Source organism: Manis javanica, chromosome 4 (assembly GCF_040802235.1).
Source record: "Manis javanica isolate MJ-LG chromosome 4, MJ_LKY, whole genome shotgun sequence".
Classification (NCBI taxonomy): domain Eukaryota; kingdom Metazoa; phylum Chordata; class Mammalia; order Pholidota; family Manidae; genus Manis; species Manis javanica.
In genome coordinates, this window is record NC_133159.1 from 105,505,270 (window position 1) to 105,532,984 (window position 27,715).

General features: G+C 43.6%; 2 protein-coding genes across 8 annotated transcripts in view; both read left to right on the top strand.

Annotated features, from left to right (window-relative positions):
* LOC140848960 (uncharacterized) overlaps positions 1-2,533 on the top strand; it is a 72,952-nt gene extending 70,419 nt beyond the window's left edge. For all 5 annotated transcript variants that reach the window (XM_073234524.1, XM_073234522.1, XM_073234523.1 and 2 more), the window contains one exon: positions 2,315-2,533. In XM_073234524.1, the coding sequence (XP_073090625.1) occupies positions 2,327-2,533 (207 nt within the window). In that variant the 5' untranslated portion in view covers positions 2,315-2,326. The remainder of the gene's footprint in view (positions 1-2,314) is intronic.
* Positions 2,437-16,582, top strand: BCL9 (BCL9 transcription coactivator). 3 transcript variants are annotated; one of them, XM_037021528.2, is made up of 7 exons: positions 2,437-2,627; positions 3,636-3,952; positions 5,096-5,285; positions 6,314-6,413; positions 9,003-11,244; positions 12,629-12,889; positions 14,213-16,582. In XM_037021528.2, the coding sequence occupies exons 1-7, from the start codon at positions 2,575-2,577 to the stop codon at positions 15,328-15,330; spliced, it is 4,281 nt and encodes a 1,426-aa protein (XP_036877423.2). In that variant the 5' UTR covers positions 2,437-2,574; the 3' UTR covers positions 15,331-16,582. The 3 variants fall into 3 exon arrangements, with proteins under 3 accessions (XP_036877423.2, XP_036877430.2, XP_036877435.1); XM_037021535.2 differs by having other exon boundaries at positions 14,249-16,582; XM_037021540.2 differs by having other exon boundaries at positions 3,636-3,730.
* The last annotated feature ends 11,133 nt before the right edge of the window (positions 16,583-27,715 follow it).

A 27,715-nucleotide genomic window follows, 5' to 3' on the forward strand; every position in this document is an offset into this window, starting at 1 on the left:
ACCTTGATTTTGTTCCACATCATTAGGTGAGTCCACATGCTTATTTCAGTGTCCTGTGCTTTCTCCCCACCCATAAAGTAATGGTAATGAGATGGCTTAGAGGAAGGAGTTTGGTCAGAGAGCACGGACTGGAAACCTGGGAGAAGCCACGCCCGTGCACATGCTCCGCCCATTCATCTGTAAAATGCCTATTGATCAAAGTTGGGTGAATCAGCAGGGGCCTGCTGTGGGCGGCGGCCAGGTCTCCTGACCTCAGCACCTGTCTCCTAAGGGACCCGCCTCCCTCCCTTGAATGTCCATACTTGTGGGGAGGGAGTCCGTGAAAAATTAGAAACTTTTTTAGAGCAACTTTAAAAGTAAAAGTGTTCAATGCTCCCAGAAGTAGTATTAGAAATAATCTTTGCTACCAGCTCATCAGAAATGCCTGGCAGATTGAGGTGATTTAGTATTCATAATATGTTCTGAGTTTTTTGGAAGAAGAGTACAACACAAATGCCAGGTGTTTCTGCTCTGAGGGCAGCTGAATAAGTCACTGAGGGTCCAACCATAGTCTTAATATATCAAGCTTTAGTGTCAGAGAAAAACCAAAGAACTTTAGAATAAAGTGCTTGTCTTCAAAGAACATAGTCTTATAGGGAAATAAAATATACACAGGATTATTCAATACAACATATGATTGAGGCTAGAATGTGTGATGCAGACAGAAAGTACCAGAAGTTACAGAAGGGGACTATATAGGTGGTAACTTCTCTTCCTTTCCTGGGGTAAATGTTTTCTGATGGCTTTGTCCAGGCAAGATTCATTTGCTACTTCTTCACCAGTGAATCCTGATGGTTAGTGAGAGGTCACAAAATGGTTTATGATTGTGTGTGGTGAACTTGACAACCACAATCAATTTTATAGTCTAAACTGAAAGAAAAAAAAAGCTGAAGGTGGTGGGGTATAAAAATACAACCTTAAATATAATCTAGACTAAAATGCTTTCTTAGGCTGCTTTCTCCTAAGGTCGACATAGAAGCATTCTGTAAGGTTTATTCTAGTTCTTTTTCCTGACTCCTTCATTTAATAAGAAAAGAATGTAATCGCCTGTACTCACAACTTCCATAAAGTCCTTTCACGTCTCAGGTAAAGTAGCTGGGACTACTGCAGATATCTAAATGAAGAAATAGACGTTTAACACTTGACAATGATCATACTCAGTGCGAATACCTAGAATACAATGATACTCCTCATTTTAGTCCAGCTCTTAAGTCTCTCAAAGTTTATGAAAGCTGTGACACCTGAGCTACTTCTAATTTCCTTTCACTCTTTAATCACTAGTTGTGCATGTGATAGCCTCCTCTTCAGTCCTATAACCCATTGGTAAGATACAGGAAGGTAAGGAGGGAGGTGAGGGTTAAGGGGTTAGAATACAACCCCTTGGTGCCGCCCTGGAAGGAGCAGTGACTGGAAGTGTATCTTGGTTTTCTCTGAGCTCCTCTAGACTTCTCTCAATAAAGGCCTTCCTCATTTGTTCTCTGACTAGGTTTGGGAGTATTGTCTTGACTGTTATGCTTCAAATTAGCCTTGCAAATTGGCTCAAAAAGTATCTTAGCCTTCAGAGATGTTTTTTTACCTTCAACATTATGGATCATTCCCATGCTTACCCATGCCTAAGGTCCACTGTCATTAAGTCGTGAGAACACAAGATACATACTCAGCATAATTTAATAGAAAGGTCATAGAAGTCAGGGGACAGAACTGATTGTATCTGGCATTGGCTTAATAGCTGATTTCAGAAGTACCTCCTTTAATGTCTCCCCACCCTGAGGCCCTGAGAATATAAACACAGATTAATTTGCTTCACAGTTTGAAATTGGGAAGGGCTTGCTCCATCTCAGTGCCATTGTTTGCCACCAGAGGGGAAACACCAGATTGTTGCTATGGACTTGGAGTACCCAGTGGTTTCAAAGCATTGTTTTGTGAAAAGGAAAACCCAGGTTTTCAAGGGTTTTGTATTCTGAAATAGAGAAATGTAAGGGAGACTATATGGCTAAAGATAAAAGTGTTTTTCTCATCTGCTTATGAACGCCTAGTATGTGATACTTGGGTGGGAGGCTTGGCAGAAAGTCTTAGTCAGTCTTCAGCTGCTTTAGCACCAGAGCCTTTTGGCCAGAATGTGAGCATCGCCCTTCCCTTTAACCCTGGTGGAAGCTGGGAATGATCAGCCGCTGCGTAGCCGTGCTGGCTAGTGCTTTCACGTTGATCCTGTTGTAAGGGTGTTTTATGTCTTTGTTTTTGCTCCCAACTTCTTTTGGGTGGCCTTTTCCCATAGAGTGCCCTGGAGATGCGAGATTTTCCTTTGGCAGCAGGAGGCACACACCCGGAGGATGCTGGACCTGCAAGGGGAAAGGACCTACTTCCACAGCAGAGAAAAACAAAGAGGAAAAAGGCATACAGGTGGCCAGCACTAAGGGGCGCACCCAGCAAGCAGTGGCCCACTGCTGCTGCCCTCAGCAGCAATTTCTGCTGCAGCCCGAGAAGAACTCGGTGAGCCTGTCCCTGTTTGTGACTGCAAGCTCAGGATTTCGATCAATGCATTCCAGTAATCCTAAAGTGAGGAACTCTCCATCAGGAAACACACAGAGGTAACTAATAGGGCTGGTGCCTACCCCATCTGCCCCGTGGGGATGTCACAGGTAGACCACAAACTCCCCTTGGAGAATGATATTTTGAATTAGAAGCTGATGAGACCCAGATGGGGAAAGGAAGAGACCACAGACAAGTAAATAGTGATAATGCAGCAAACAAGCCACAGTGCAGAATTTCTGTTAAGAGTTTTCCTTTGTGGTTTTTTTGTCCATCATTCTCCCGACTGCTCCTCTTTACCACCCCTGCCCCTCACCAAAGCACAAAGAAAAGGGCCTTAAAGACCACCCAGTACAATGTGCTAAATTTGGCAAAGAGGAAGTGGAGGTTCGGAGGTTCGGAGTGGTGAGGACACCTAAGGCCTTATAACTAAAACACTAACCCCCAGACTCCTACTGTGAACCTTTTTCCTCTGTTCCACAGTACTTAACTCTGTACTTTAAAAGAATTTCTTCCTCACCCCTGGGGGCACTGGTTCATGTACCTGCTGTGGTGTGATACTGCTTGATGGGGGCTTTTTATCCAGGAGGGTTTCCCTAACCTGCCAATCATCAACTGGCTTCCTCACTCTCCTGGACCTGCTAGTATTTTCCAGCAGGGAAGCTAGGCTCTCATCACAGCTGTTCCTTGTCATCAGCCAGGGGGTGGGCAGTATTTTGATCTTAACGATGCCTGTTTGTTTATTCTGAGCTAGTCTTAGTGTGAGAGTCACTTCTCTATGTACATAGAAACCATTGTCCTTTATTGACAGAAGCCCTAGAGATGGGCCCCCTGTGACTCTGGGGATCCTGAGAGCCAGCAGGCTGCTCTGCTTGGTCAGCCTGTCTGTGGATAGTTCCGAGATGAGAGCAGGGGTGGAGGGAACAAGCAAGTAGCTGAGGTGAAAGGTGGGGTACTTACTTAGTCCTTCATGTCTGCTTAACCCAGGGTAGAAACTGCTTCTCCCTGACGTGTGCTGACCAGCTGTATTCAGTGTCTGATTTCCCACTGTTCTTTATCTCTTCTAGTAGCCCTAAGTCAAAGCAGGAGGTGATGGTCCGTCCCCCTACAGTGATGTCCCCATCTGGAAACCCCCAGCTGGATTCCAAATTCTCCAATCAGGGTAAACAGGGGGGCTCAGCCAGCCAGTCCCAGCCATCCCCCTGTGACTCCAAGAGTGGGGGCCATACCCCTAAAGCACTCCCTGGCCCAGGTGGGAGCATGGGGCTGAAGAATGGGGCTGGAAATGGTGCCAAGGGCAAGGGGAAAAGGGAGAGAAGTATTTCCACCGACTCCTTTGATCAGAGGGATCCTGGGACTCCAAACGATGACTCTGACATTAAAGGTATGTCTATAAGATCTTTGAGACTCAGGGAAGTAGGTATTCTGAGGGAAGGCCTCCGACTTTCGTGGGTGTCGGAGAACCTAAGAGCAGCAAGTGGTGGCAGTAGGCATCAGGTTTAAGATCTGTGTAGTTCAAGATGGAACTCTTCTCCCGTGAAGGGTAGTTTGGGAACACCTTGCTGAGGTATACTTGCTCTTGAGGAGGCAGGAGTTCCAGGGGTGACGGTGGGGGGTTCCATGGCCCTCCCCATGCTCTGAGAGAGATTGTTGCTGGCCTCTACACTGTGTGTGCCTCAGTATTGAGCCCATAGCTCCAGCTGGTTCATGCCAGTGGCCCCTCCAGGGTGGTGGTTCTGGCATCTCCTCCTCTTCTCCACCAGATTAACTCTCCAAGACTTGGTTTTATGCCAGAGTTGTAGATACAAGATGTGGCACTAGGCTTGTGAGAGCCAATTCCAGTGTGGCAGGAATGAGTGGCTACAGGTGATAAGAGACTGGGTAGGTGCTAAAATGGAGCAAGCCAGGGAGTATGGGACCAACCGTTGGGCTTTTAGGCTTTTTTCTTCCTAGTCTAAAAACTATGGGCCAGAACCTGAAGTTGGTACTCAAAGAGTGGAAGCATGATTCACCAACCCAAATTAGAAATGAAAACTTGGGTGATCATTCCCTGTCTATCCTTCCTTCCCACAGGTGTTTGTGGGAGGTCCATAATGGGTGCTGGGGGTGCCAGGGTCAGCGAGACAGATAGAGTTGCTGTCCTCATGGATTTGAGTGCACCCAGGCAGCAGATCATTAAACAGTTAACAATAAAATGTGATGAATGCTGAAATATGAGAAATGAGGAGCTATGGGTTGAACAGCAAGGCCATCCAGTCCAGTCTATGAGGCTCCAAAAAGGTTTCCAGGAAGGAGGGACATGTCTGAGAGATGGGTACTAGAGACATAAGGAGTTGGGGGAAGAGTGGTTTATAATTAGTTATTTAGGGAGAAGCATATTTGTATTTTTATGAGTAGAAGCTTCCTCTTATCAAGGTACTTCCTCCTTGAACTTCTCAAGGTGGGTTTGTGTTAACAATGCTGTAAATGCTGGCAGAAGAAAGAGAGTTTTTTTCTTTCTATGACATGAGTCTTTTCATTCTTTCAGAATGTAATTCTGCTGACCACATAAAGTCCCAGGATTCCCAGCACACACCGCACTCGATGACCCCATCAAATGCTACAGCCCCCAGGTCTTCCACCCCCTCCCATGGCCAGACTACTGCCCCTGAGCCCACACCTGCTCAGAAGACTCCTGCCAAAGTGGTGTATGTGTTTTCTACTGACATGGCCAATAAGTAAGTTGACAGCTGTATCTTGTCGTTAGCATGGCTTTGGTGTTTGGGCACCCAAGTTCTTACTCCCTTTGAAGATTAATCCTTTTTTTACTGGCTTATGTTATTAGCACTTAAAGTTAGTACAAAAGAGGTAAAATTAAATATAAAAAAACTCATCCCCACTTCCAAGGAGCAACCATCGATGATGCTTCTTTGGCTTTCCTTCCAGAAAATGTTTGTGCTTATACAAATAAATATACATTTTGTTAAAACATAAGAGGGATTGATTGCACAATATATACTTTTCTGCAACTTAGTATTCCTTTTTAAATGATAAAAGTAACATGTCTATTTTGAATAATTGGAAAACGTAGATATAAAAAGACAAAAATCTCTGGAATTCACTGACATAACTATTATGAACAAATTGGCACATATGTTTCTGGTGGATGGATGGATCATTGTATTTTAGGAAGAGTTGTCTCTGTTGTATTTCCAAAATATATATGGTTTTGGGAGGAGATTTCCACTGCTCTACTCACGCGCCATCTTGGCTCCGCCCCCTGGATCATTGTTTTTTTATTTAATATAAAAAATAGGAATATGCCCTACTTAACAGTTTTATGACATTTCTTTTTCACTTAAGATTTTTAAATTAAGATACAAAGTGAATTTTGACAGCCTTGGATTATCATTAGGTGTTGTAAGATTTCATGTTCTCCCTTCTCAGGTTGGTATTTTGGGCCGGTATTCTCTATAAAACACATACTACAGTGGATTGGTTTGGGGGAGAATATCTCAGTTTTATTTTAATGCCTCTTTTGAGATTTGCTAATTGCTATCTTTTCATTTCAGAAGTTTGATGGTAAAGATAGGCATAAATCATGAAAACCTGTTGCTCTTGATTTCCTCTCCTTCAACATTTCTTATAGTTTTTTAAACTTTCCCTTCCATTCTCTTACATTTTAGTCTGGGGTTAAAGTGTCTTGGCATTACAGTTAGTGAAAAAGAAACAAGTTCGAATGTGTGCATCTCTCTTGTCTTTGCAGAGCTGCAGAAGCTGTGTTGAAGGGCCAGGTTGAAACTATTGTCTCTTTCCACATCCAGAACATCTCTAACAGCAAGACAGAGAGAAGCACAGCCCCCCTGGTATGTCATTTTGGAAATGGTATAATGGTTAAAAGGTTTTACAGTGCCAGTAGAGGTGGGATTGCATGGTGAATTTCATTGATATGGGCATTTTACCTGATTGTGGTGGTGCGTGGTTTTTAGATATATACTGCACTTGCTTTTTCTACTTACATGTTGGTGTATGATGAATTACTAGGAGGGAGAAGGTGCAAAATATAAAGGGAGTTTGTATAGATGCAAGGTTTTAGGATTTCCTTCATGCAGACATCTCTGGGAGAATCTGAATTCAAGCCCTGTGAACAGAGCAGGTTTTTAAAAAATAAATACTTAAGTTTGTTGAAGAACAGAAAAATACAACATCTAAAACCACAATACTGGAGTATATGCTGGTAATACTATAGATTCTTGGTGACTTCAACATGATTCATATTTATTTCAAAGTGAAAGGACCACTGAATGCCTCTAATTGCTTAATATTTCCAAAATTATAGTAAACATTAGTCTGTTCCCTGTCTGGAACTTAAGTGTCTATAACTTGCATTATAGACCAAAAGATAATGGTCTATATCTTGGTCCAGAGTGAACCAAAAGATATTTCTTGTGTCCAGGATTATCAGGCATTACTCCGAATGCTATGGGGACACCAAGAGTTTCAATATACAGGCCCTGTATATTGAAGGGAGGCATAAAATCTAATGCTGGGAGGAGTCTTAAACATGGGGGAAGTTAGATGACAGTAAGTGACTCAAGTGGCAATTCAAGATGAATAGATGATGTTTTGTCTATGTTAAATATCAACCAAGTCTCTCTCTGTTGACATAGCAGAGCTTGGGTTGTCCTACACCTAGAAGAGGAATTTCACATTCCAAAGGCATCTCCACTACTCAAGGGTAGATGATAGATACATATATAAATATTTGAAATGTATGTGTATTTTAATTTATACTTTAAAAAATATATATATATTTAAAATTTATATTGTCCTGGAATGCACAGGTTACATTGCAGTTCAAACCAACATTTTCTTGAGTTAATGACAGATCTTGCTACACTTTCACCTCCACTTTCTCCACTACTAAAATGAAACCAGAAAGGAGCTAAGGAAGGTATTGGAAATAGTCAAATCACCATTGCTCCAAATATAAAATGAAAAGGGTGCCTCTAAACTGTTTCTTCCATTATGGTCACCTTATGTAATGTAAGTCAGTGCTCTCCCCCAACAAACAAACCAAACCTGGCCAACAAAAACTAACCTAAAGTGGCACTGGAAGGAAAAGTAAGGTGACTGTCCCACGCCAGTTAAGGAGCCAGGGACGTGGAAGACACTTTGATTATGCATACCCTCAGACATATGTGCATGGATACCTACAAGTGAAACATTGTATACACACTCCCAGAATGTGGACACTCACAGATACCTCTCTGTGTTTATGGAACACAAACTGTTCATATGCAGAAATATACATAATGATTTGTGTACGAATTTACGCACAGGGAACATTCCCGAGAACAGGTGGGGAGGTAAGTAAGAGCCTTAGGGGTTTGCAAATACAGACTGGATTAAGTGAAACATGTAGGAGCAAACGAAAATCCAAAAGGATCATGTGGCTCCCTGGAGGCTGGTGAAGGATCCCTGAGATAATCATAGGCTGGGCCCTTCTCTTCTTCAGTACCCTCCCTTCTTCAGTACTTTCAGCAGGGCCAAGGCTTAGACTGAGAACATAAACACATGCCTCTTCTAAACACTTAACTGCATCTGTGCCACCTATTGCAGGTGAGTGTGCTTCACCCAGGACTCAGTATAGCATTGGTCCTTAATAAATAATAATACTGCAGTCAGCCTGTGAAAAGGGCAATCTGCTATCTTTTGGAAAGAACAGATCAAGAGACACCATGAGCTAGATAGCCTCAGATTTCTCCATGGTCGCTTCCTGCCTACAGATTGTCTTACTCCAGTTAATGTACAAATTCTTATCGAATACGGAATCAGTGATCACCAACTGCAAATAGAAACCAGAGATGTCAGAGTCACAGGAAACTCAAGGAGAAGAGTACTTTGGTGGTCACCATGCCAGAGGAGACACTGAAATGGAGCAGCCTCCCTGCCTTCCTCTGGCTGGTCGAGTGTGGAGCTGGAAGTGACAGGTGCTTTCTCTTTCACTTCAAAGCATCAGACCTTTTGACTGGCAATGAGAAGTCTACATACCCAGTTGTACTTTCGGGGAAAAGAAAAAAGGTGTTAGGTACCGCCTCCCACATACCAAGAAACTAATCTCCCCTTGAATCAGAGACACACAGTAGACATGTGATGTCAAACCTGTTCCTTGAAGTAGATACTCAGATGTATTCACTTGGGCAAAGTGGCTCTCCCCTGGCATGCTTATAAAGTTTTTGCAACCTAATCTTCAGCAAGGGGAAGAAGATGCCATTTGACTGTAAAATGGAAGAAAAACATCAGAATGTCTCCATGTCCAAAGTGGGATTGTACTTGAGTAGTTTCTACAGCAAGTGTCTGTAGATTTTTGTGACTGGTACAACATATCTTGCTCTTTTAATTGCCCTTCTGTTCAATTTACCAATTATTTTTAAAATCTCGTTTATCTTCAGAACACACAGGTATCTTCCCTTCGGAGTGACCCAAAACCTCTCCCACCACAGCCCCCAGCTCCAGCCAACCAGGACCAGAATTCTTCCCAGAATACGAGACTGCAGCCGACTCCACCCATTCCAGCACCAGCACCCAAGCCTGCTGTGCCCCCGCGTCCCCTGGACCGGGAGAGTCCTGTAGTAGAAAATAAACTGATTCCTTCTGTAGGCAGTCCTGCCAGCTCCACTCCACTGCCCCCAGATGGGACGGGGCCAAACTTGACGCCCAATAACCGAGCAGTGACCCCTGTCTCCCAGGGGAGCAATAGCTCTTCAGCAGATCCCAAAGCCCCCCCACCTCCACCAGTGTCCAGCGGAGAACCCCCCACACTGGGGGAGAACCCTGATGGACTGTCTCAGGAGCAGCTGGAACACCGTGAGCGCTCCTTACAGACGCTCAGAGACATCCAACGTATGCTTTTCCCTGATGAGAAAGAATTCACAGGAGGACAAAGTGGGGGATCCCAGCAGAATACTGGGGTATTAGATGGACCTCAGAAAAAACCAGAAGGGCCCATACAGGCCATGCTGGCTCAATCCCAAAGCCTCACTAAGGGACCTGGGCCCCGGACAGACGTGGGCGCTCCATTTGGCCCTCAAGGACATAGAGATGTGCCCTTTTCTCCAGATGAAATGGTTCCACCTTCCATGAACTCCCAGTCTGGGCCCATAGGACCCGAACACCTGGATCATATGACCCCTGAGCAGATAGCTTGGCTGAAACTGCAGCAGGAGTTTTATGAGGAGAAGAGGAGGAAGCAGGAACAAGTGGTGGTGCAACAGTGCTCCCTCCAGGACGTGATGGTGCATCAGCATGGGCCTCGGGGGGTGGTCCGAGGGCCTCCCCCTCCCTACCAAATGACCCCCAGTGAAGGCTGGGGACCTGGGGGTGCAGAGCCATTTGCTGATGGGATCAACATGCCGCATTCGCTGCCCCCAAGGGGCATGGCTCCCCACCCTAACATACCAGGGAGCCAGCTGCGCCTCCCTGGATTTGCAGGAATGATAAACTCTGAAATGGAGGGGCCAAATGTCCCCAACCCAGCATCTAGACCCGGGCTTTCTGGAGTCAGTTGGCCAGACGATGTGCCAAAAATCCCAGATGGTAGAAACTTCCCGCCTGGCCAGGGTGTCTTTAGTGGTCCTGGCCGAGGGGAACGCTTCCCAAACCCCCAGGGACTGTCTGAAGAGATGTTCCAACAGCAGCTGGCAGAGAAACAGCTGGGCCTCCCCCCAGGGATGAGCCTGGAAGGCATCCGGCCCAGGGTGGAGATGAGTAGGTTGGTCCCTGGCTCCCAGCGGCACATGGAGCCTGGGACTGATCCCATTTTCCCTCGAATACCAGTTGAGGGTCCTCTGAGTCCTTCCAGGGGTGACTTCCCAAAGGGAATGCCCCCACCCATGGGCCCCAGTCGGGAACTGGAGTTTGGGATGGTTCCTGCTGGGATGAAGGGAGACATCAGTCTAAACGTCAGCATGGGAGCCAGCTCTCAGATGATACCTCAGAAGATGAGAGAGGCCGGGGTGGGCCCCGGGGAAATGATGAAATTACGTCCAGGTGGTGCAGACATGCTGCCTGCTCAGCAGAAGATGGTGCCCCTGCCATTTGGTGAGCACCCTCAGCAAGAGTACAGCATGGGCCCTAGGCCATTCCTTCCCATGTCTCAGGGTCCAGGCAGCAACAGTGGCTTGCGGAATCTCAGAGAACCAATTGGGCCCGACCAAAGGACTAACAGCCGGCTCAGTCATATGCCACCACTACCTCTCAACCCTTCCAGTAACCCTGCCAGCCTCAGCACGGCTCCTCCAGTTCAGCGCGGCCTGGGGCGGAAGCCCTTGGATATGTCTGTGGCAGGCAGCCAGGTACATTCCCCAGGCATTAACCCTCTGAAATCTCCCACGATGCGCCAAGTCCAGTCACCAATGCTGGGCTCGCCCTCGGGGAACCTCAAGTCCCCCCAGACTCCATCGCAGCTGGCAGGCATGCTGGCGGGCCCAGCTGCGGCCGCTTCCATTAAGTCCCCCCCTGTCTTGGGGTCCGCTGCTGCTTCGCCTGTTCACCTCAAGTCTCCATCACTTCCTGCCCCGTCACCTGGATGGACCTCCTCTCCAAAACCTCCCCTTCAGAGTCCCGGGATCCCTCCAAATCATAAAGCACCCCTCACCATGGCCTCCCCAGCCATGATGGGAAGTGTAGAGTCAGGTCAGTATGTTTGCACCTTCACTGTTGCACCTTGTAGCCAGAGATTACAAAAGCCTGATTTATTTATTTTAAGAAAACTGGTGTCCTAACTTGATTATGCAACCAGAGGAAGGAGGCAGTTCCAAAATCTTGATAGACGCTGTTCTCACAAATCAGCTACAATTCATTAGTATTTTCTTCCTAGGAGGAGTTCTCACTGATGACAGTGGTTTTATGACTAAGACCAGAGTGGTCAGTGGAAGGTGAACACTGTTGTGTGAATACTAGGTCCTTTGCCAAGATGGACAGTGATTATTTGTGGCATAATCAGTGCTCCCATGGGATTACGCACAAGTGTCTGATCCTAGCAAAGATACATGGGCTGTTAGTACAGAATCTGTCAGATAGGACTGTTCAGAGGAGGAGGGAAAATGGGAAATACTTCATAGAATAATTGGCATTTGCACAGTGAGCACATGTTGGTGACATAAAATGTCTTAACAGTGGATAAATGTGGCTCCTTTAAATACTAGACTCACCCACTTCAAGGTGCTGCCCTTGCGCCCAAAGAGAGTCTGCGTGTAATCCTTAGCAAAGAAGAGGCTGCAGAGTGGCCTAAGTGGTTCTCATAAATACACGTTGACCGCAGAAGGTTCCAAAATCTTCTCCTTGGTAGACGCTGTTCTCACAGATCAGCTACAGTTTGTTAGTATTTTCTTCCAGGAAGAGTTCTCCTTGATGATGGTGGTTTTATGAATGAGACCAGAGTGGTCAGTGGAAGATGAGCCCTGAGGTGTAAATACTAGGTCCATTTTGTCTCCACTTGAGAAAGACTAGAATCAGAATAAGATAGGAGATTTATCCTAATGAGCTAATGTGTCTCTCCGTTGGGTAGCAGTTCACAAAAGCAGTGTACTGGGACAGCCCTCTCAGACTTTCTTTAGTTCAGACATCTTGGTTGTGGAAATTAATCAAGAGCATGTGTAGGGTGATGCGGTGAATACCTGGGGTTGGATCGCTAGTCTGGCTTCATAACATATAATACCTGAGTCAATTCTGCCAATTATGATTGGCAACAGGAAGATCCACTTATTCCACATTCTTTTGAGTGAAATCGTCTGTAAACCATGTTTTTCCCAAGCTTGGACTAATATTTCTAATGCATCCTTGGTGTGTTTGTCCTCCCATCTGCTGATCCGTCACTTTCGCGTCATACCGCAGTCACCCTCTGCACACACACAGAGCCTGACTGGAAGATTGATGATTCATGTCCTGGGTCTAATAACACTCTCCTGTTCACCTGTCTCATTCCTGGCCTTGCTAGTTCATAATCATAGGCCCAGTAGCCTTCAAGAGGAATCTAATTCCCTGCCCATTTTTGTTTTATTTTGCTTTCTTCTCCTAGGTGGCCCCCCACCTCCTCCAGCCAGCCAGTCTGCCTCTGTGAATATCCCTGGAAATCTTCCCTCTAGTACACCTTATACCATGCCTCCAGAGCCAACCCTTTCCCAGAACCCACTGTCTATTATGATGTCTCGAATGTCCAAGTTTGCAATGCCCAGTTCTACCCCATTATACCATGATGCCATCAAGACTGTGGCCAGCTCAGATGACGACTCCCCTCCAGCTCGTTCTCCCAACTTGCCATCAATGAATAATATGCCAGGTAAGAAATCCAGAAGACAGGCTATGGAGAGAGTGGTAGACAAGAGAAACTTCCTGCATGTTTTCTCCATGACTGTAGGTCTCAGTTGATGGAAGTTCAACAAATTGAAAAGCTGTACCATCTAAGTTCATTTCAGTAGGATTAGTGTCTTGACTAGAGGAAGATTGTAATAATTTTTATTAGTTTGATCCAGTATCTGTTTATAAGAAAGCAGGTTTCTTTATAGTTCTTACAGTTTCCTTATAGAAGTTCTGATGGTTCTGCATACCTGGGTGGTTTTTTGGTTTTGTTTTTTGGTGCATTGGATGGGATGGGGCTGGGTGTCCTCTTGGAGCAATACTAAAAGCAGTTTCTCTTTAACATGCTGATTGGAATGTCTTTCATTCTTAAGTATTTTCCTGAAAGGGCAGCCTCAAACCACAAGTAGCCACAGGATTTCAGACAGTGGAAAGCCCCAGTTTCCTAGAGAAGCACTTCCTTTAGGACTAAAGCCTAATAGTTTCTCCCTTCCTTATTCATTCTTTACTCCTTTACTTTACACCCCTTGGCCCCCAGAAATCACTTACTAGGAAATAACCTGGGATGGTGAAGGTGATCAGTAAAGAGTTCATGACTTTTTAGCCATGGGTTTCTGGTTCCAATCCCTTTCTGATTGTTAGGAATGCTCTTTATTTATCAGCAATAATAATCAGGTTAGGATCGGCACCATCCTTACCGTACCCAGTGATAATTCCAGAGAGACAAAATATTTAAATGTCCATAAACTAGTAGAAACTTGTGTTTTCCTTTTCTGTTAAAAGCTATTTAACATTTCACATAACCTAGAGTTTGAAATGCACTCTCTGTAGGCCAATATAAAAGAATAATGCCAAGTGTTGATTGCTAAAGACCTGTTTGGTTTCCTTCTTGTCATTATTTCTGATTTTTGGACTGATTAACCCTTTTTCTCCAAAAAGAGCTATGATGCATAAGTCATTCAAACAAATTGTTTTCTTCTATATCAAATATCCCCAATGAAGAAGACTGTACTCATTTGCATACTAATTTGCAACTTTTCACATAGGAGACTTCTTCGTAGCTGTCTCCTACATACTCGATGTCACACAATTTCAGACTCAATATATTTTCTTGTGGAGCTGTTGGTTTGTGTGCCCCAAAATGTATTGTAATCTTATGAAGGGCAGGGGTTATGTGTTGCATGTTTTCCTAGCAGTGTACCATGCACATTTGATGCACAATAATTGTTTTGTTAATTTGGTTTATTATAGTTTTTCTGAGTTGCTTTCAGTTAAGTTGATTGCTTTGGTATCTTTATTTTTCTAGGAATGGGCATTAATACACAGAATCCTCGAATTTCAGGTCCAAACCCCGTGGTTCCGATGCCAACCCTCAGCCCAATGGGAATGACCCAGCCACTTTCTCACTCCAATCAGATGTCCTCTCCGAATGCCATGGGACCCAACATACCTCCTCATGGGGTTCCAATGGGGCCTGGCTTGATGTCACATAATCCTATCATGGGGCATGGGTCCCAGGAGCCTCCAATGGTACCTCAAGGACGGATGGGTTTCCCCCAGGGCTTCCCTCCAGTACAGTCTCCTCCACAGCAGGTTCCATTCCCTCACAATGGCCCCAGTGGGGGGCAGGGCAACTTCCCAGGAGGTGTGGGTTTCCCAGGAGAAAGTCCCCTTGGCCGCCCCAGCAACCTGCCCCAAAGCTCAGCAGATGCAGCACTTTGCAAGCCTGGAGGCCCAGGGGGTCCTGACTCCTTTGCTGTCCTGGGGAACAGCATGCCTTCAGTGTTTACAGACCCAGATCTGCAGGAGGTCATCCGACCTGGAGCCACTGGAATACCCGAGTTTGATCTGTCTCGCATTATTCCATCTGAGAAGCCTAGCCAGACACTGCAGTATTTCCCTCGAGGGGAAGTTCCAGGTCGTAAACAGCCCCAGGGTCCTGGACCTGGGTTTTCACACATGCAGGCGATGATGGGCGAACAAGCCCCCAGAATGGGACTAGCATTACCTGGCATGGGAGGTCCAGGGCCAGTGGGAACTCCAGACATCCCTATTGGTACAGCTCCATCCATGCCAGGCCACAGCCCAATGAGACCACCAGCCTTTCTCCAGCAAGGCATGATGGGACCTCACCATCGGATGATGTCACCAGCACAATCTACAATGCCCGGCCAGCCCACCCTGATGAGCAATCCAGCTGCTGCCGTGGGCATGATTCCTGGCAAGGATCGGGGGCCTGCCGGGCTCTACACCCACCCTGGGCCTGTGGGCTCTCCGGGCATGATGATGTCCATGCAGGGCATGATGGGACCCCAACAGAACATCATGATCCCCCCACAGATGAGGCCCAGGGGCATGGCTGCTGATGTGGCCATGGGTGGGTTTAGCCAAGGACCTGGCAACCCAGGAAACATGATGTTTTAAGCTGCTAAGACTGGATGAGCCCATCCTTGTCAAGATGAGATTCCAGGTCCTGAGAGCTGCTTTGAGGGAGTTCCAGGAGGACTGTTGGTCCTACAATAGGCGAACAGAGACGAGAGGGCCGCTGTGGGGGAGGGGGGAACTTGAGAATGTAAGAATTTACCTGAAAACAAATTATTCATTTAATCAACAGGTGTGTTTTTTTTAAGATTTATTTTTTAAAAATTATTTTTGTGGACTTGGGTATCCCGTGATGGCACCTACTTTTGGGACTGTAACCGTGCTTTGAGAATTGCCATCAGCCATGTGTTGCACCGTTCTCTGTATGTTTACGTCCTTTGGACTGGTTTCTCCCAGGATTCTTTTCTGGTTTTGTTTTTTGCTTTGGGCTTTATTTTTTTGTGTACTGTACTATATTGTAAAAGGGATTTTAGCAGAGACTTTAGTCTTTGGGACAAGAGGAGAACAGGAATGCTGGGCTGTTTACTTTAGGTGGAGAATCCATCTTCAGACCTTTGGACTATTTTCTTTCAACTCCAGTGTATAGAAAAACCAAACTACGACCTCAGAGCAGAGTATTAATGAAAAGCACAAAAAAAGGAACTAAGTTCAGCAAGGGGTGGGGGAGGGGGGAATTTTTCTTTTTAAAAGTAATGAAGCTTAGGACATCGGTTTTCCAGTTGAAGTGCTCTTCAGCACTGTCTCCCCCAATCTGCAAACCCACCTTCACATTTTTCTCTTGTTTTTCCTCCCAGCTCCTTCCCCATCTTCTCGGTTAAGTGTGTTGCCTCCCCTTGTGCCTGCCCCCCACTGTGACCCCTGCTTCCCCCACCTCTCTTCTTCCCTTTGGCAGCTGCAATACAACATGTTAATTTGGGGAAATAAATCTAATGAAGCCTTGCCTTCCATGCAGGGCGTCCTCTAGGCTCCTGGAGGGAGAGGCCTGTCCTTGGGATGCTCCATGGTCTTCTTTTCCCCTCGTCTTTTCTTCCCCAACATGGCCTTCCCTGCCCACCTTGTTTTCTGTTCTCCTTTTCTTAGGAATTCCCAAGTGAATTTTATTAATGTGGGAGTGGAACAGATGCTAAAAGCTATTCAGGATTTTGTTTTTGTTCTTAATTTTGTGGTTCCTTCCTTTTCCTCCCCCTCCCATGCGTAAAACGTTCTGTGTAACCTCCATTAAATTTGGTACAAAACCACTCACCAGAGCTGTGGTGTCAGAAAAATAAAATATATTGTTTCTTACAAAATTGAACTGCCTTTTTTTGCTCATTTGATTCCTGTTTGTTTAGTCTTGGGTATAGTAATTGCCATGTAACCTTAGAAGCACAGCATCATCCTATTGGAGTGATTCAGTGGGGTGAAGGTTGCAGGAAGTGTATAAAAGTGCCTCTTAGATGAAGCATCTTCCTTGCTAATGAGGAGTAACTACTCTAGATTTATCCTATACTGTTCCTATCTCAGTCATGAAATCCTAGCTGTACACAGAAGAGCAACCTTGGTCCCTTGCTGGACTTGACCCCTGGAGACAATTAATAGCCTTTACTGGGAATTTTTGTGAGAGCCAATTTAATGGTGTGAAGTAATTAAGAAGGACAAGGTATATTTTTAGTCATTTGAACAAGCTATGAAATGTCCCTGGATCTTGTTAAAATATTATTACCACATCTTCAAGTCACAGGTTTGCCCAGTCGGTGGCTTTCTGTGGTCTGCTCCGTCTCTCCACCTTGCTGGTTGCCCAGCATCCCCTCTGCCACCCCATTCAGTCTGTACAGTTCACTTCCCACCACACACACAAACGTGCATCCTGCAAGGTTCATGTCTAAGAGGCTAGCTATCTGTGTTTCTGTGCAGTTAGATTTGTTCTGATCTGTGTATTTGAGTTGTAGGTGTTTTTAGCTGAGTGAGTATGCATGTTTGTTCACAGTGAGAGAATCTTGAGTGAGGAGTGGCAGGTGCAGAGTCAGCTGCAGACAATCTTGTACAAATTGGGCTCTGCTGGTGTCCCAGTCTGAGTTGTACCTGTGAATGTTTCTCTCCAAGAAGTGTTTTTGAGAGTTGTTTCGCTTCTACCTCCAGCAGCCCTGTCTTGTCATAACACAGGAGCCTCAAGACAACAAAACCAAGATGACCACTTGGAATACCTTTTATCAGTCACTACGTGTATTCTCTTGCTAATTTTTGAGGGTCCTTATGAAGTAGGTGGTAATTACCTCGTTTGCAGATGAGAAAACTGAGCCCACTAGTTCAAGAATTCTGACACAGACCTATTCAGGTAGTCCTGGGTGGTGAAACTTTTATGCTGTGGGGAGTAACATGATTATTTGTTTCATGAATTTAGCTGTATTCCTAAATTCTCTGGCTTTCAAGTATATGGAGAACAGGGAAATAGCTACACACAGGGAGCAGGAGATGAGAACCCTAATTTAGGAAGGTTAGGACCTGGTATTTGTCCACTGGTCTTGATTGGGCAGGCTCACTCCCTGTGGCCCTGGAAAGTGTTGTCACTAATGGTCAGGCAGGTTGGTGGGCCAGGCCCCTGGGGACAGAGGCTGGGGATGCGGCAGGCCTGGAGCCCCGCCCCCTGCTGGAGAACTTGCAGTCATGCAGGTCAGCTTACCCATTTAAACGTGGTTGAGTTTTGAAAGACCACTTTATAAATCTTCGTTCATTTACAGTGTCAACATATACCAACAACATTTCATCACCGTGGTATCTGGTGAACAGAGTTCACTTGGGGTTTAAATATAACAATTTCTAATTTACTAAGATTGCTATGAAATAAAATCACATTTGAGAGACTGGATACAATTTCATGGAGAACTGATGATACAAGATACTAGGTGATAAAGATGTTTCATGTTGATATAATCCTGCAAAAGGTGAGCCAGCCTCTCCCCACTGCCACTCTTCCCCAAATACTGGAATTGAATGGAGAAAATGCAATAATGATGTGTTACTTCATTTCAGGGGTAAGTGGTGGGGTGTGGATCATAGCATTACTTCTTAAAGACTAATGAGGAGTATGTGGTATTTTCCCTAAAACAATGTAAAATAACTTTTTTAAAGAATCTGTACTTAAAAATTAAACACAGAGGGGCGGAGCCAAGATGGCGGCGTGAGTAGAGCAGTGGAAATCTCCTCCCAAAAACACATAGAGCTATGAAAATATAATAAAGAAAAATCTTCCTAAAATAGAGACCACAGGACACAGGACAACATCCAGACCACATCCACACCTGCAAGAACCCAGCGCCTTGTGAAGGGGGAATTTACCCTAAGAACGCAGCAATCAAGTTTGAGAAAGACAGATGCACTCCTATGTTTATTGCAGCACTATTTACAATAGCCAAGAATTGGAAGCAACCTAAATGTCCATCTGTAGATGAATGGATAAAGAAGATGTGGTACATATACACAATGGAATACTACTCAGCCATAAGAAGTGGAAAAATCCAACCATTTGCAGCAACATGGATGGAGCTGGAGAGTATTATGCTCAGTGAAATAAGCCAAGCGGAGAAAGAGAAATACCAAATGATTTCACTCATCTGAGGAGTATAGGAACAAAGGAAAAACTGAAGGAACAAAACAGCAGCAGAATTACAGAACCCAAAAATGGACTAACAGGTACCAAAGGGAAAGGAACTGGGGAGGATGGGTGGGCAGGGAGGGATAAGGGGGGAGAAGAAGAAGGGGGGTATTAAGATTAGCATGCATGGGGGGGAGGGAGAAAGGGGAGGGTGGGCTGCACAACACAGAGAGGACAAGTAGTGACTCTACCACATTTTGCTAAGCTGATGGACAGTAACCGTAATGGGGTTGTTAGGGGGGACCTGATATAGTGGAGAGCATAGTAAACATAGTATTCTTCATGTAAGGGTAGATTAAAAATTTAAAAAAAAAAAAAAGAAAGAAAGAAAGAAAGAAAAGGGGATTACTCGTTAACAGGATAAAACTATTGGTAAATCAAAGATCAACGCATGCTTTAAATATCCTTAATGTTGATCACTTAAAGGGTGTCAGATGATCAGCTATGGAGGTACTCTTTTCTGATAATATTCCTTTCTCTTAATTAAAAAAAAAAAAAAAAAAGCAGTTACTGTGTGCTGACCTCCAATGAGTTCTGCACAGTGGTATAGAGGGCATGTCAAAGTGTGGGCAAAGGGTCTGTTTGTTTCTACGCAGAAGATCAAGGCCTAGCTTGGATACCCAGAAAATGAAATAAGATACGATATGAGGAGGAGCTTCCGGCATCAGCACTCTCTGGAGGACTCGTGCCGGGGGATGATCATCAAAAAGCCTCCACAGGGATCCGGACGATGCTGCGGTTGTGGCTGCATCCAGCCCACCGTCTCCTGGACTTGCCATAAGAAGGAGGAGGGAGATGTCTAGGCTGGCATGTGCATACAGTGAGACAACGAATTTGACTGGATCTGTACTGTTGGAACTCAACCAGGAGTTGGGAGGGGTGCAAGTTGTAGCACCCCAAAATCTCATGACTATAGACTATCTATGGTTAAAAGAACATATGGGATGTGAACAGATCCCAGAAATGGGCTGCTTTAATTTGTCTGATGGTTCAAGTACAGTTGGAAAATATCCATCATATTATAGATAAATTTTCACAAATGCCTAGGGTGCCTAAATGGTTTTCTTGGCTTCACTGGAGATGGCTGGTAATTATAGATTTGCTTTGTTTATGTCACCGTATTCCTATTATGTTAATATGTGTGTGCAAATTAGTTAGTAGTTTAAAACCTATACATACTTAAGGTACTATACAAGAAGATATGTCAAAGAAATAATCAATCCTCCCAAGTTTCCTTCATATGCTACATCTATAGCTTTTCTTCTTCCTTCCTAATTACAAACCTTAAATAGAATTCGTGCCTCATATCGAATTTACCGAGTATCATAATTCCTCCAGGTGGTAAAGATACCTCGAGACAAGTGCTGGGCATAGAAGCCACAGGGCATAAATCTGCAAAGAAGTAAAAAGCTAACCTTTGCAAACAATATGGCTTCTCTCTCACTTACCAACTTTACATTTCCCTGTATGGCCCCGGAAGATGACTGGTTAGCCAGAGACGGGTAAGATTCCTCAAGGGAGGAACAACCTAAGACAGGCACAGTCGCAGGGGGGCCATCAGGTGAGAATTTGGGGATCAACAGAGGTGAGGCTCAGAACCTCACCCCCCCTGCTTTGAGAGAAATCTTCTGCATCCGTGGATGTCTTGCTGCCCTTGTCTAGCCTGGATTAATACTTAGTCCATAGGCACACACCTGATCATCTGATCATCTACATTTGCCTTCTTACAGCACTAAACTATGTTTTCTACCTTTATCTTGCATCTACCTACCACTTCAGCATTTTATTAAAAATAAAAATAATAATAATAATAGGAGAAATGTGGGATCAACATATAAATCAAGTACAAAAATCAAATGAATATTCATATTTGACCTGATGGTTTATAGGTCATATTGCATGATCAAAACCGAAAGTTTCTGTGATGAATGCCCTTGTACTGTTCACCATGTAAGAATTTATTCACTCTGTAAGAATTCGTTCACCATGTAAGAACTTGTTCGTTATGCTTCAGAAGATTGGAGACTGACGAGAATTAGGCTTGAGATGGATTAATGATTGTACATTGAGCATTGACCCCCCTATACTGAATTTTATTGTTGTTAACAACCATTTGATCAATAAATATGAGAGATGCCCTCTCAAAAAAAAATTAAACACAAATTACAATTGTAGGGGTCTTATGAAGAGTGGTGTGTGAAAAAACAAATCTTAAAATAACAAATCTACATATTTTAAAGCTACTCTTTAAAAAAACGGATCCAAAATTTCTCCCAGCCTCCCTCTCTCCTACTGACACTCAGGCTGGCTTCGTGGGTGTGTGACCAATGCACTTGCACAGGGCCCTGGCTTGCTTTAATGCTCGCTGCCACCTTTTGAAATCCTTAATCTTTGAATAAGCGACCCCACATTTCCATTTTGTACTGGGCCCCACAAATTACGTGGCGGGTCCCTGTGAACAAGAGAAATAAAGCAGCTCTACTGTGGTGCTGGGATCCTGGTCACTATTTTTACTTTGTCCTTCTCAGTGGCTGGGTTGGGGGTGGGGGAGTGCCCAGGCAGAGGGAAAGATGTGTTTAAACTGTACACTTTAGTCATTTCCTTTTCCTTTTCTGAGTACTTTCAAAGTGCTGAGAGGACCAGGAAGCTGTATTTAACACAAGGACTCATTTCTTCAGCAACTATTTAGGGAGCACCTACTATGTATCAACAGCGCTAAGGCCGGCACCAGGAAATAGGTGCTTAAATCGATCGTTACAATTCCCTATGATTATTATTACTATGGTGAAAGGGCGGACAGAGTGCCACAGACCCGAGAGGAAGTACGCTGAGGTCTCAACAAGAAGGTGATTTTTTAGTTCACTCTTAAACGGGAGAGCATTTTCCAGGTGGAGGCGGTGGTGGGCATTTTGACAGAGGAAGTAGGTGTAGCAAAGGCCTGTCTGGTGAGAGTGGATGGGTTCTGTAAGGGAGGCGGAGGTAAGAAGTGAGCTGGGAGAGAGGGCCGGTCACAGACTACCCGACATAGCCTGCTACATAGTTTGAACTTTAAAGTTTTAAGCAAGGGAATCAGGTGATACGCTTGGCTCTTCAGGAAGATGAGCGCCCCAGGATGTGGAAGACCGGCTGGGGCGGGATTAGGGAACACAGGAAGGTCACGTGCACCAATCTGCTTGTTCTACAAAATCCGCTCACAGACTCATCATCAAATTGAATTGTATTTCTCATCTCTTGTGCCTTAAAAAACATCAAACTGAATCATACTGAGACTTTTCTCAAACCCAGACCACTGAATTTTTTTTCAAAGTCACAAATCCTTATATTTAAGACAAGTCATGGAATCTTAATTTGGCAATATAAAAATTCAATGACACATTTAAGGCAAACAGTTTATAAAACAAAACACCAGTTTGTGGCCAAACATTTTGTATAGGAGGCAGTTAAAAAAAAAAAGCCTAGGTTAAAAAGAAGGTACGCTGTGAGGATAGTATAAATAAAAATTGTCTCTTTAGCGTGGCTCCTTATCTGGATTACTGTAACAAGATTCCATCTGTTTTCTGTCTGTAGGTGACCACATTTCAACTGTTAACTTTCTGGCTCAGTGCTTACTTGTGCTTGGCAACCAGCCTTGCCAGAGGAAGAAGGTAAGTATGCGATCATGGAGAAGATAAAAAGAAGATTCAGAAATAATTTCCTCACACTTACTGAAAGCATGGAAAAATTCAGTTACTTCACCAAACACACAAGATCTCAGTCTTCCCTTGCAAAATGCTCCCTCAGAGCCCAAAGCAATTATGAGGAACTCTTGGGTCCCAAAGATCAGGTTAGAAAAAGCCCAGCCCTAGGGGAATGCAGGTCTTTGATGTGGCAGGAAGTGGGGAACAGGACTGGGTTGATGTGTGGCTGGGGAGTTGTGGTTCTTTGTACTGTGTAACCTGCCCACAGCTCTGTGCTAGCCACCCTCTTCCTTTCTCCACTGTCTGGACCTAGGGTCAAGGGCAGAAAGTACTTAACAAATCTCAACGGTATATGGAGTCTAATTAATTAGTGTTGGGGGTGGATTTCGTTTTCAAGATTTTTTTCCCCACAACCTGTTCTTTCTGTTACAGTCTCCCGAGAGCCTGTGTTTATTTCTCATCCTTACCAAGCTTCAGGACCTTTCATTTTCACTGCTTCCCACATAGAAAGCCTACAGTACCTCTGAGAGCTGCTTTCCCCAGGAGCCCTGCGCACCCCCCGCCTGGTCTGATGTGAGCACTCAGCTCCTGCTGTGTCTGGAGCGCTCGGAGTGCTGGCCTCTCGGTGCTCTCCTCTCAGTGTTAGGCTGGGCCCAGCACCACACTGGAGGCTGAGCTATCACCATTGCATCTGGTCAAAATGTATTTGTTTACAGAGGATAAGAGATTAACTGTGGTTTATTTTGTTCTCTAAACTGCAAAATGTCTCTTTGGCTTTGGTGAAGTTCTCTATTCTAGCTGTCAGTAGTTGAGCTATTAAAAAATTTTCTACACACACACAAATTTATTTATACAAGTGTATATGTACCTTTAATATACCAAGGTATGTAAATAATTAAATACCAGTTTTGAAATGTCAACACACTGCTGTGAAGATTGGCTTGTGAAGCTGAAGAACCCTAGAATTGTCTGCATTCCTATTGTTCTTAGTGCCTGCAAGTCCTTTAAAATATAATTATTGTTATTCAAAAGTAAAATAATGCCAACTCACAATTAATGAAACTAGAAAAAGAAGAACAAATGAGGCCCACAGTCAGTAGAAGGAGGGACATAATAAAGATTAAAGCAGAAAGAAATAAAATTGAGAAGAATAAAACAATAGAAAGAATCAATGAAAGCAGAAGCTGGTTCTTCGAGAAAATAAACAAAATAGATAAACCCCCAGCCAGACTAATCAAGAAAAGAAGAGTCTACACACATAAACAGAATCAGAAATGAGAAAGGAAAAAATCACCATGGACATCACAGAAATACAAATAATTATGAGTGAATACTATGAAAAATCATATGGTAACAAACTGGATAACCTAGAAGAAATGGACAACTTTCTAGAAAAATACAACCCTCCAAAGCTGACCCAGGAGGAAACAGAAAATCTGAATAGACCAATTACCAGCAAAGAAATTGAATTGGTAATCAAAAACCTACCTAAGAACAAAACTCCTGGAACCCATGGTTTCACTGCTGAATTTGATCAAACATTTAGTGAAGACCTAATACCCATCCTCCTTAAAGTTTTCCAAAAAGTAGAAGAGGAGGAAATACTCCCAAACTCATTCTACGAGGCTAGTATCACTCTAATACCAAAACCAGACAAAGACACCACAAAAAAAGAAAATTACAGACCAATAATATCCCTGATGACCATAGATGCAAAAATACTCCAGAAAATATTAGCAAACTGAATTCAAAAATACATCAAAAAGATCATCCATCATGATCAAGTGGGATTCATCCCAGGGATGCAAAGATGGTACAACATTTGAAAATCCATCAACATCATCCACTACATCAACAAAAAGAAGGACAAAAACCACATGATCATCTCCATAGATGCTGAAAAAGCATTTGACAAAATTCAACATCCATTCATGATAAAAACTCTCAGCAAAATGGGTATAGAGGGCAAGTACCTCAACATAATAAAGGCCATATATATATGATAAACCCACAGCCAAAATTATAGTTAACAGCGAGAAGCTGAAAGGTTTTCCTTTAAGATTGGGAACAAGACAAGGATGCCCACTCTCCCCACTTTTATTCAACATAGTTCTGGAGGTCCTAGCCATGGCAATCAGACAAAACAAAGAAATAAAAGGCATCCAGATTGGGAAAGAAGAAGTCAAACTTTCCCTGTTTGCAGATGACATGATATTGTACATAAAAAACCCTAAAAACTCCACTCCAAAACTAGATCTAATATCTGAATTCAGCAAAGTTGCAGGATACAAAATTAACACACATAAGTCTGTTGCATTCCTATACACTAATGATGAACTAGCAGAAAGAGAAATCAGGAAAACAATTCCATTCACAATTGCATCAAAAAGAATAAAATACCTAGGAATAAACCTAACCAAGGAAGTGAAAGACCTATATACCCCGAAAACTACAGAACACTTTTAAAAGAAATTAAAGAGGACACTAATAAATGGGAATTCATCCCATGCTCTTGGCTAGGAAGAATTAATATTGTCAAAATGGCCATCCTGCCTAAAGCAATCTACAGATTCAATGCAATCCCTATCAAAATACCTACAGGATTCTTCAATGAACTAGAGCAAATAGTTCTAAAATTCATATGGAACCACAAAAGACCCCGAATAGCCAAAGCAATCCTGAGAAGGAAGAATAAAGCAGGGGGAATTACGCTCCCTGACTTCAAGCTCTACTAAAAGCCATAGTAATCAAGACAATTTGGTACTGGCACAAGAACAGACCCATAGACCAATGGAACAGAATAGAGAGCCCAGATATAAACCCAAGCATATATGGTCAATTACTATATGATAAAGGAGCCATGGATATACAGTGGGAAGATGACAGCCTCTTCAACAGCTGGTGTTGGCAAAACTGGACAGCTACACATAAGTGAATGAAACCTGGTTATTGTCTAACCCTGTATATAAAAGTAAACTCAAAATGGATTAAAGACCTGAATGTAAGTCATGAAACCATAAAACTCTTGGAAAAAAATATAGGCAAAAATCTCTTGGACATAAACATGAGCAACTTCTTCATGAACATATCTCCCTGGGCAAGGGAAACAAAAGAAAAAATGAACAAGTGGGACTATATCAAACTAAAAAGCTTCTGTACAGCAAAGGACACCACCAAGAGAACAAAAAGACATCCTACATTATGGAAGAATATATTCATAAATGACAGATCTGATAAAGAGTTGACATCCAAAATATATAAAGAGCTCACACACCTCAACAAACAAAAAGCAAATAATCCAATAAAAAATGGGCACAGGATCTGAACAGACAGTTCTCCAAAGAAGAAATTCAGATGGCCAACAGACACATGAAAGATGCTCCACATCGCTAGTCATCAGGGAAATGAAAATTAAAACCACAATGAGATATCACCTTATACCCATTAGGATGGCCACCATCCAAAAGACAAACAACAAATGTTGGCGAGGATGTGGAGTAAGGGGACCCCTCCTACACTGCTGGTGGGAATGTAAACTAGTTCAATCATTGTGGAAAGCAGTATGGAGGTGGCTCTAAAAACTAAAAAGAGAAATACCATTTGACCCAGGAATTCCACTCTTAGGAATTTACCCTAAGAATGCAGCAGCCCAGTTTGAAAAAGACATATGCACCCCTATGTTTACTGCTGCACTATTTACAATAGCCAATAATGGGAGCAACCTAAGTGTCCATCAGTAGATGAATGGATAAAGAAGATGTGGTACATATACACAATGGAATATTATTCAGCCATAAGAAGAAAACAGATCCTACCATTTGAACAACAGGAATGGAGCTAGAGGGTATTATGCTCAGTAAAATAAGCTAGGCAGAGAAAGACAAGTATCAAATGATTTCACTCATGTGTGGAGTATAAGAACAAAGAAAAAACTGAAGGAACAAAACAGCAGCAGACTCACAGAACCCAAGAATAGACTAACAGTTACCAAAAGGAAAGGGACTGGGGAGGATAGGTGGGAAGGGACGGATAAGGGGGTAAATGGGGCATTACAATTAGCACACATAATGTAGAGGGGTGGGGACATGGGGAAGGCAGTATATACAGAGAAGACAAGTAGTGATTCTATAACATCTTACTATGCTGATGGACAGTGACTGTAGTGGGGTATGGGGTGGGGACTTGATAACAGGGGGAGTCTAGTAACCATAATGTTGTTTAAGTAATTGTACATTAATGATATAAAGAAAAAAGTATAATAATGCCAATAAGGAAATACAAGGATCACATCCAGACAAAGTATGAACCAGACGTCACTTGGCCCAGGAAAGGAACGCTCTTTAGTACTGTGCAACAGAATCCGTGGTTTTTCCAAGAGCCCATATAAGGTCTTACCATCACTTAATAAAGAAACTTTGAGCATCTGCTTTATATTATTCCTACACTGTGCTAGGCACAGTGGAGCATAAGGAAAGTTTAATAGCTTTCTATAAGGAACCTACATCTAACTGAAGAGATATGTACTAGCATTGACTGTGGAATATGACTACATTCTATTCTCAGCATTAGCTCATTCCATGTTCATATTCTATACTGAAAACACTACTGAATTAGCCAGTGAAGACTGATAAGTGCCATAAAGAATGAAGTTATAGTTCTTGTGATCATACTTCCGACCCCCTTCCTGCATTATTAATCCCTCCCCTTCCTTTTAGGTCATTCATATCAGCATGCCCTCGTCTTGGTCCTAGGCCTTCTGTTTACTCTTCCAATTCAGCCAGTCACCAATCCCTAAACGTTATCTGTATGCTGATAGTTTTAGAACTGCTGTCTCCCTCTCAGCCTATTCATGGGAATGCTAGATTCACATAAACAACTGGCACCTTGACACTGCCTTCTGAGTGTCAGGCAGGCATCTCAAATTTAACAAGTCCTAAACTTAACTCTGAATTCACCCGTCTAATTTCCTTACCCCACTTCCCAAACACAGTAGATAATATATGTCCATTCACCCAGTTTTCATGTCAGACACACAGGAGTCATTAGTAACTCTCTACTTCTCACATAAAACCATCAGCAAATCCTTTAAAGTCTATCTCCAAAACATATATCTGTCTGT